We start from the raw sequence: 10,241 nt of genomic DNA on the forward strand, positions 1-10,241 counted from the left end.
GAACGCACCCGCTCCTTCGATCGCTGTGCTGAAAACCTCACCACCACCACCATAACACTCTCAAATTTACATAATTTTTTCAGGAAATAAGATTTTTCAGGCAACAATTAATTACAAAGCATCATCAACATAGTCAATTTACACAAAGCCAATACTAGATCTGAAAAAAAATACAAGATCTTCCCCTTTTACACACCAAAATTCTTATGCTCTCCCAACCAGGTCTGAAAATGGCTTTCATTTCCCCATTTTCTCTTTCAATTAAGCAACAACCAAATCTGAAGAAAAAAAAACCCAAACAACACAAAATTGAGAAGCTCATGCGAACGTTGTGTCGAGGCTCTTGCGACCACAAGCGCGACGTTGGTCGAACATGGCACGCATAGAACGTCAATCTCTCTGAGTGGGTGGGAGGGAGAGATGGGGACAGAGGAACAAAGTAGTAAAAGAAGAAAAAAAGAAAAAGATAAAAAAAAATTCACCTTTGGTTAAAAAAATAGGCTTAATTGCAAAATTCGTCTTTCTATTTTACCTATTACAATAAATCGGTCCTCCTATTTTTTAATTCACTATTTGAGTCCTCCTATATTTCAAAATACATTATCTTAGTCCCCATATCTAATTTTAACTAGAACCATGGTCCTTGAAGTAAGAAGCTCACTCTTTTACCACTACACTCAAGTACTCATTTGAATATTTGATACAAAATATAATATTAATATAATTTTTATGCGAAAATAGTTTAAAATTCAATTTTTATTCTTTTTTAATTTATTATATTTTTATAATCTTATACATTTTCTTTTAAAATATAATATATAAGATTAAATTCTATTTTCACATCAATTAAAATATGTATACTTATATAAGCTTTATTTTTATTTTATATATTATATAACAGTTAAAATCAGCTCTGTGATTAAGATAGTGTATTTTGAAATATAAAGGAACTTAAATAATAAATTAAAAATAAGAAGATCAATTTAGTGTAATAAACAAAATAGGGCGTTTTACAATGAAGTCAAAAAATAATATATCCAATAGTTAAAAAAATTTTTACACCTCCCTTGTACGTACAAGATTTCTTTCGCTCTTTCATGCTAGAAGTCGTCTTAGATTTTAATGAATTTATATCATAAGAATTTAAAGGATTGTAAAGGATTTTATAGATTTATATAAGATTTAAAAATATTTTGATATTTTTTAAAAAATACATTTAAAATTACAAGAGTTAGTGAAAAAAATATAAGAAAAGATGAGATTTGAATAAAAAAGTAAAATCCAAATATTTTTTTAATCTTTTAATAACTATATTAATTCTAGTTTTATGTCTTCTTATACTGACCTTTCTTACAATAATATTTTCTCATTCTCACTTTTGGATATGTTGATTTTCTTATTTTTTTTTATTATTATAATTATTTCATGGTAAACCTAATAGTATGATTAAATGAGATGCAATAATAAACATACACTAGAAGAGAATAATGAGGGTGGAAAATTGGTAAGAGAGTTAATGAGTTATGTGGACGAAATTAAGAGTGACTGCCACGAAAACATTGCGTCAAATATTTTATGGACATAATTAGTATAATAAAAATATGATTAGTCTTAGCACATAAGACAAATATTAATTTAATTTAAAAAATAAAAGGAAAAGTGTATAGGGGAAAAGTATATTTAATATTTTTTATTTCAAAAGAATAGAAAAAATATATATAATATATGTATTTTGAAGAATATTAAATAGAAAAGAGAAGATTTGTAATGAAAGAAAAAAAAAGTCATGTAGCAAATAAAAAAATGTCAAATAAAATATGATGAAATTAGTTGATAAATATTTTATATTAAAAAGTTTGATAATGATGAAATCTTTATTGAAATTCTTCTTAAATTTATATATTTTTTAATACCATTTTTTTAAAATTATAAAAAATCATAATTAAATATTATTAGATTTTATTATGTTATTTAAAAAATCTTAAAAGTCACTATTTAAAAATTCTAAATGAATAGCACAAAACTTTTTCATATTTTCTTTTAAATCCTAATCCAATTCATCTGTTAAGGATCCGTGAAAATATTCATGTAGTCGAACTCCCCAGTTTACTCTGTTCCCAACTCATCACTCTCACAACAACATAATCCCCAGTTTTTGAAATTTCAAATCGGTTGGGTTCGGTTTCCAACTTACCCTTCACAAAACCCTACTTTGCTCCGCTCCCTCTCTTCTCGTCACTCAGTAAGTAAATGGGTTGGAATCTCCTCTTCTGGCTCGCCATTTGTTTCCCTTCCAATATTGCCCTTCTCGCATCCACTTTCTACCAGGTCTTCTTCTTCTATTTCCCTTTTACTTTTCACACTCGTTTTTCTTCTCAATACAACTTTTTTTTAGTTATTGTGATTTTTGTTGTTGTTGTTGTTGTTGGGGGCTTAAGGTTTTGATTCTATCTGATTTGGAATCTGATTACATCAACCCGTTCGACGCGGCATCGCGGATTAACTACTTCGTCCTCCCGGAGTTCGTTGGGCAGGGTGCACTGTGTGCCCTCTGCCTCTTCACTGGCCACTGGTTCATGTTTTTGCTCACTGTTCCTGTTACTTGCTATCATCTCAGGCTGTAAGTTTTTTTTTTGAATGGCATTGTGTTTGGTGGGTTATTTTATAGATTATATAATATAATGATATAAAACATTTTAATGTAATTTTGTGCAAAGGTGTGAAACATTTAGGCCGCCATGACCGCAATCCACATCGCAGAATCCGCAAATTCATTCGTAACTGTGAAAATCTTCACGCGACCGCAATTTAAAGCCCTGGTTCTTTGACTTACTTGGGTGTGATAGTTTTTGCTGTAGATGCTGTGTCTGTGTGTAAATAATAATAATGTTATGGCTACAAAAAAAAAGTAAAATGAATTGAACTTATTTGGTAGGCTTAAATCAACTCTGTTGCTTCAACTTTTGGAGAAGTTAGATGAGAGAACTTTTATAAAAGTTAAAGTGCATGAGTTGATTTTAAGTTTTAACTCACAGATAAGCTCAATTTATTTATTTATTTTTCTTTTATAAGTGCTTATAGGAAAGTTTGTCAGGCCTAAGAGTTTTACTTTCGAAGGATTTATCTGAACTGAAAACCAAGCACTTTTTGAAGTTTTTGGAGAACTTTTGTATTTACATTTTGATTTATGTTTTTTTTTTGTTATCTACATAGATGTATGTACAGGTCTAATTTGCTTGGGGAATAAGGGGGTGAAGTACTTGTATGATATGATTTGATAATAGTAGTGCGATTATTCTGACTTGTGTGAATGGAATTGGAATTTTGCTCTCTTTATTTACTGTTTGAGAGGTTTTGATTGAGACTGCATTATTCTGATAATTTATTCCCCCTCTCCCCCTCTTTGTCATATAAGCTCTTGAATATTTCATTGTGACAGAGTAAGTAGATGGAATTCTTTTAACTCTCTGTTTGGCTACAGTGGTGTTTATTGTTTAGTTATTTGGCTTTTTAATTTACTAGTCTACATTTGAGTTTGCAAAAGATTCTTTGAAATATTCTTCATACCTATCTTGTCATTCTGGATATTTTATTATACATCTAAGAGATGTTTTCATATAAACAACAAAACAAATAAATGCTAATAAAGGCTCACAAAAGTTCATAGGAAAGTCTTTTGTGGCCTCTCTTTGTATTCTCACATTAGTTGTGACCCATTGTTCATATCTTCAAATGCTTGAAAATATAGGCAATATGAACTCTCTTTCTCTCTCTTCTTTTTTTTTCCCTCCAGATCCTTCCACAGTATTTCTCTAGGCACCTTATTATATGCCTTTTCTATATGGACTAAAACCATGCTTAATTCATTTTGGTTACTCCAATATCTATCCATTAATCTTTGTAGTGAGTATATTGAAACCATGGTTGACCTCCTTGGCATAATATCAAATTGATTTTTGGTAATATGATCTCTTGTCTTAAGCTCCTCCCATTCACCCTCGCATAGCTTTGTAGAATGGCTCATGAGCATAATCCCCCAATAATTTGAGGCTTTGAATGTCAACCTTGTTCTCATAGATTGGGATTAAAGTACATCTCCCCTCATCCAACATGATCTCAGGCCTCACAAGTCATAGTTGTATTTAACAACTTTGTCAATCATCATATGTTTTTTTCTTGGCCCTTCCATATCTCAATAGATATATTATCCAGTCTGCCTTGCCATTATCCATCCTCTTCAATGCTTCTTTTACCTTAGATTTCCAAGTTCTATGATGGAAGTTATAGTTTTGTTCCTCCTCTCTAGTGTTTAGACTATCAGAGTACAATATAATGTTGTGTCCTTTAAATAGCTCGTGAAAGTAACTCTTTCACCTTTTCTTGATATCTTGTTTGCTGACAGACTTTATCTCCTCATCATCCTTAATGAGATTCCCTTGGTTCAACTCTCCTATCTTTCTTTACCTTTAGGAACCTGTAGTAGATTCTTATAAGAAAGATTTCACGATGAAGTTTTTTTTTCTTCTTTTTGGAAACTATTACTTTTTACTTCTGAAAAAGTACTAAAGCAACTTTGCTTGAGTCATTTTTTTTTTTTTTTTTAAGTTGCATAAGTTTTAATTGGAGTAAATGCTTTGTCATAATCTAGGCCATAGGTTGTAACCCTTGGGGCTTGAGCTAACAATCTAGACTTGAAACTCTCTATGCTGTCATCTGACTGTACTGAACTGTTAAAGTCCATTCGCACCCCACTCGTCTCTTCCTGTCAGGTAGTTGAACAATAGCCCTAGTATGATTTTCTGGAAGAGCTCTCAATCACAAGCTCTCTATTTTGATGTCCCATAGCCTTCTGTATAATTTTAGGAATTTCCACCTTATCCACATTAGTTGCAATTGTGTCAAATACTGATAAATGATGAAAGATTCGCATACGTAACATAATTAGAAATGGGTTGCGGTGTGCATGTTCTTCTCATTCAGAAGTTTATAATGGGGAGATCCAAATCTGTATAAATCTGAGGATCTGCTGTCTCTACACAATACAGAATAATTTTCCCCCTTGCCATGCCCTCTCACTATAACTATGTTGCCTCCTCTCCTCTAACCAACTGGCTCCACATCAGCAATTTTAACTAATGTGTTCAGCCCAGTTGTAAGGCTTAGGCCCAAACCCTGTATCCTATCATAAAGCCATTGTAAACCTTTTTCAATACTTAGATATTTTAGCTGTTTATTATCAAATTTCTTTCACTCACCAAAGAGATTGAGAAAGACACAAATATATTGAATATTGTATTCCTACTGTAGGCTGGCAGTCAACATGAAATTATTTGTTAATCTTTTCATTATACTGTTTGGATCTGGAGGTTTTTATTGAAACTGCATTCAGTTGGATTTTTTTATCCTTATTAACTGTTAGATACTTCAGACAAATAAGATGGAATTCTTTAAACTCTGTTTGGCTTTGAGGTTTATTTTTTATTTTTTGGCATTATAGTTTTCTAATTTATGTTCTTGAGCCATTTAACTTGTTAACCTAACTAGTTGTGTAAGTGAAATATGTTGCTATTAGTTTGTTAACCTTTTTTATTGGTTTTGTAAAGTGAAATGAAGGCATGATGCCATGATCCATGCCACATGACCAGGTTACTTTCATGTTTAAAAGTTTTCCAACTTGTATATCTAAATGTTGAATTATTTTGGGGGTGATATACATATTGGATAGGAAATGTCAAGTGTCAACAACAGTATTTTTGAGTATAATGAGTTTATGTGTGTACTTGTTTCATACATTCATTTAGGGCTTATTCTTTAAACGTGTTTTATGTTATTTTGTCATATTATTCCATTTCCATGATTCAGGTATGTGAAAAGAGAGCATCTTATTGATGTTACTGAGGTGTTTAGGGTACTTAATGCCGAGAAGAAATATCGGATAGCCAAACTTGCTTTATACTTAACAGTTCTCATTGTTACTATCTTCAGGTTTGTCACACCCTTAAAATAGAACATGCTTATCTACTGTGGTTTAGCTTGAATGGTCTTACTGCTTACATTGTATCTATTTCTTTTTTCTAATTAAGGCCTTCCATTAGGATTCTTGCTGCAGGAAGAGTAATACTCTACAGTTCCAAGTTTGAAGAATTAGACATTCGGTTGAATCCTATAGGGTTCTAGGAAAATTTTGTAATCCTCCTGAAACATGCAATCTACACTGTTCTTTAGTAGATTATCTCATTAGGAAATTAATCATTTCAGATGCCATGGTTTTAGTCTTATAGAGATTCTTAGAATCCTGTAATTACAATTTCTTGACAAGCCCCTCCGATATTTTTTTCCTCTCTAACTCTAATTCCTTTGGTCTCCAATATTGATTTAAATGAGTGAAGTTTTGTCAAGTGACCTTGATTCATTGATATTAAGTTTGGAAATTTTAATTGTTTTTGTGTCATTCTTACACATAAGCTTACACATATGAGAATGCTTGGGTTCCTTGTCTACATGCATTATGTGACCTAAATAAATCTTCAAAGTATTTTGTCCTCCAAAATCCAAATCTGAAAAATATAGAACATACCAAATGTAATTATGCAAGTTAAAAAGATTTGCTTCTTTTAAGAAAAAAAGGATTATGAATTTCTTGCATATTAATAGAATCTTATTCTTTTAAAATAATTATTTGAGATATTATTAGTTATTTACTTTCTGAAAAAATGACTTCTGCAATTAGGGGTGTGCACAGGTTGGGTTGGGTCGGGTTTGGCTAAACCCGTTACCGAACCCGATAAAAAATTTTCAGGTTGGATTGGGTTGGGTTTGTGAATTTTTTTTTTTACATATCCGACCCAACCCAACCTAATCATAAACAGGTTAGGTCGGGTTGGGTTAATGGGGTCTCAATATTTAAAAGAAAATTATTTTGTAAAATTTAAACCTTTTTAGAGTAATAATTTGTTTTTTTCCTAAAACTTTGTAAGTATATAATGACTAAATGCACTCAAAAGATACCAAATTGTGATAATATTTGACTAAAGAATTAATGATTCCAATGGTAATACAATATTTTAATTCTATATAGAAATAAAGTATTATATTAACATGAGAAAACATAAAACAAAATCAAAACAAAGATAAAAACAACTTATTGCCATTTGAGAACTTCTGGGGCATACCCTACTGGGAAACTCCTCTCTGAGTTGTTTGGGCCCATTGTACTTCTTTTATTGCCGTTTGACAACTATTCTTGATCTAAACTGGTTGGATCCATTAGGTTTGTCACAATGAATGGACCACTTTTTGGTGATGATTTCCTTTTCCAATAGATGCCATAAGCTTGAGTCCAGGCCTTGAGATTGGAGACATGACCCAACAATTGCACATAGTTGACAGCTTCTAATCCACCATGGTGATACTTTGTTGCCCCACAGCTCCTCCTTGATGCCCTTGGCCAGATTGTTGACTTCAGTCACTTGCTTCAAATCTTGTCTCGGACAGTCGAACCTCTCAAGAAGTAACCAAGAAGCTAAACTTTGGCCAACTCAGCCATTTGTGCCACCAACACTTCAATATTTTAATATAATCCTCCACAAACCCTTTTGCCTCAAGGTGGATAATCACTCATGCACTGATCCTAAAATACACTCCTCAAATCACTGTTAGTTGCTTCTAAGAAATTTTGGGAGACTTCTTGGCTTCTTTTACAAGAACTGTGTTAAAATCTCACAACAACTAGAGATATGACTTATGTAGTCCTTATAGGGCTGAGATGGTTCTCAACTTACAAGCTGGTTTTGTGGGATTGAGTTAGATTTTAAGCCCAAGTTCTAAGATGGTATCAGAGCTTATCCTAAATTCTTTATTGGACAACCCGTATTTGTCTATGTTCTAGATGTCCATTCCTAGGTGTGAGGTGTTGTTATTGAGCCACATGCATTTATTCATGCTCTAGATGTCTAGTCATGGGCATGAGAGGGTGTGTTGAGATCTCACATTGACTAGAAATATGGCTAGTCCTTATAAGTTATAAATCTTAGCCAATCTTCATCATATAAGCCACTTTTCCAACTCCTTTCTATCTCTCCTTCATGGGTCTCCCTGTGCGCTACCCCTAGGGACCCTCCTTTTCTGTAGAGCCTCCCTTGATCCATGGGAAAAAAGAGATGAGAACCTTGAATTCTCCTAATTCCTAAATGTATTTTGGTTATAAGCATGTTGCTAATATGTGGAAAAGCAAGATAGCTTTTTATAATTTATCAAAACAATAAATATTTGTCTGTGTGTTTTTATTTTACTGGGACTATTGTATCCTCCTATTTCTTAACTTAGGGTTTTCTGTGTCTATCCATCTTGTATCTTTTTGTTATAAACCATTTCAGTCAGTATTACGCCAAAGAAATTTAAACATGTTCTCGCTTGCCTTTTTTCCTCCTTTTTGTTCTTATGGTTTTTCTTAAATTGTCCTTCCCTTGGGAAAATAAAATGGACAATTTCCCTTCTGGTATCTGAAATATTCTACGATTATTCTTGCAAGCTTCATTCTTCATGGCTAAATATTTATAACTCCCTCAAGGAACCTGAAGGTCAACTTTTCTACCAACTTTCTATTTGCAGGCTTACATTAACCGCCGTCTACTATTTAGGCATCGAAGACGATGAAGACATAGGAAACCTTTGGTAACCCACAACATTTGCAATATGACACTCTGGGTAAGTTGCACCCTTTATTTAGTTGCTGGGAGGGCCCCCTTTTTGGTGGGAATTTGTGACTTAATCTGTACCATTAGTTGTACACTTATAATTCAGGTGTTCGCAGAAATAGAAATGTTAGTCATTAATTTGAATGAAAGATTGCAAACTTGTGTATCCCCATTGTTTGATCCAAGTATTTTTCACTTGAAATAGCTTGTCCTACGAATTTTATTTTATGTTGAGATAATTTCAGTGGTACATATTATTTGGATGTTTAACAAAGCATGCGTGCTAAAGTGATCAAGAGTTATGCTTGTGCTTATTTTTTTTTTATCAAGGGATAGAATCGTAGATAGCCAAACATTTATTTTTTCTTGCACCTTCCATATTGTTGCTGGAATGACGGTTCCGGTAGTATCATGGGAAGTCTAGGAAGTAATACCGGAAGTGCAGAAAAAAAAATACCCGAACTAGATGCCCGTGGTCACAATGCCACCAGACATTGGACGATAGAGGTTGAGTGTAAAATAAACTAAAATGACTTTTACATTTTTTATTCACCATTGAAGTAATACTGTACAGATTAAAAAAAAAAGTTGAATTGTTCGTCAGGTCATAGTTATGCATTTACTTTCAAAAATAGATTAAAATTTTCATTAGATTTTTTTTTTTTTACAAGTTGGCATCAAATTAATAGCGTGGTTGATTGTGTTTTTCCAAGTGTTTGTCACTCATTTTTTAGGAGTCCTCATTCTTCATATTATGCGTAGAACTATTCTTTTTACATCTCTTGCAACACTTCCACTGAGTTATCGTTAAAAGTGTTCAGGAATTAATCCAAACTATTAAACTAGTCCAATAAAATTGATAATCGAGCAAATTGTTATCCAAAATACTGAACACTCACTCAATGAGGTTCGGTTTTTGATTCTCATGCTAAAAATTGAACTGAGTCAAATTGGAAACATGACTAAATTTAAATTAGTCTTCTTATTTTATCTTTTTTTTATACTGAAATTCTTTTATATTTATTTTGAAATTAGTTTTAACCTTATTATGAACTTATATTTTATTTTCGAATAAATTGAAGATTATTTTCACTTGTAGTTTGTAATTTAGATCAAGTTTGTGGTTTTATGACGAGATTTAAAAGTTTGAAATAATGTTTTTTTTATATTTATTATGTACTTGTTTTTATTTGATAAATGTTGTCCATTAAAAAAATAGTCATAAAAATTAATTTGGGACTTTACTCTTATTCTAATTAATTGGTGACTAAACTTATGCTTTATCCTTAAAAAAAGATAGGGGAAAATCAAAATACTTGATCTAATTCAAATCACAATAAATTGGATTAGTCTGTTCAAATTTAACATTATTCTTAAATTGATGTAAGTTGAATCACAAGTTTCTTTTATGATAGGATTGAGTTATTTTTATTTTTATTTATTTTATTATTATTAATTATAATTGAATTGCGATCATCCCTAGTTTATTATAAGGGAAATCATGATATGACTTATGAATTATGATACATAACATTGTTAATTTTG

General features: G+C 31.8%; 1 protein-coding gene across 2 annotated transcripts; it reads left to right on the forward strand.

Annotated features, from left to right (window-relative positions):
• The first annotated feature begins 2,055 nt into the window (after positions 1 to 2,055).
• LOC100500341 (cornichon superfamily protein) lies at positions 2,056 to 8,874 on the forward strand. 2 transcript variants are annotated; one of them, NM_001249651.2, is made up of 4 exons: positions 2,056 to 2,328; positions 2,439 to 2,620; positions 5,863 to 5,985; positions 8,611 to 8,874. In NM_001249651.2, the coding sequence occupies exons 1-4, from the start codon at positions 2,251 to 2,253 to the stop codon at positions 8,675 to 8,677; spliced, it is 450 nt and encodes a 149-aa protein (NP_001236580.1). In that variant the 5' UTR covers positions 2,056 to 2,250; the 3' UTR covers positions 8,678 to 8,874. The 2 variants fall into 2 exon arrangements, with proteins under 2 accessions (NP_001236580.1, XP_006588398.1); XM_006588335.3 differs by lacking the exon at positions 8,611 to 8,874 and adding an exon at positions 6,096 to 6,201 and having other exon boundaries at positions 2,065 to 2,328.
• Positions 8,875 to 10,241: the final 1,367 nt, after the last annotated feature.

The sequence above is a fragment of the Glycine max genome, chromosome 10, assembly GCF_000004515.6.
Source record: "Glycine max cultivar Williams 82 chromosome 10, Glycine_max_v4.0, whole genome shotgun sequence".
In the NCBI taxonomy this organism is placed as follows: Eukaryota; Viridiplantae; Streptophyta; class Magnoliopsida; order Fabales; family Fabaceae; genus Glycine; species Glycine max.

Excerpts from the sequence above, each read along its gene's own strand:
- LOC100500341 (XM_006588335.3), top strand. The coding sequence starts at position 2,251 with ATGGGTTGGAATCTCCTCTTCTGGCTCGCCATTTGTTTCCCTTCCAAT. Across the intron at positions 2,329-2,438 it reads TCGCATCCACTTTCTACCAG|GTTTTGATTCTATCTGATTT; the intron begins GTCTTCTTCTTC and ends TGGGGGCTTAAG. Across the intron at positions 5,986-6,095 it reads CTCATTGTTACTATCTTCAG|GATTCTTGCTGCAGGAAGAG; the intron begins GTTTGTCACACC and ends GCCTTCCATTAG.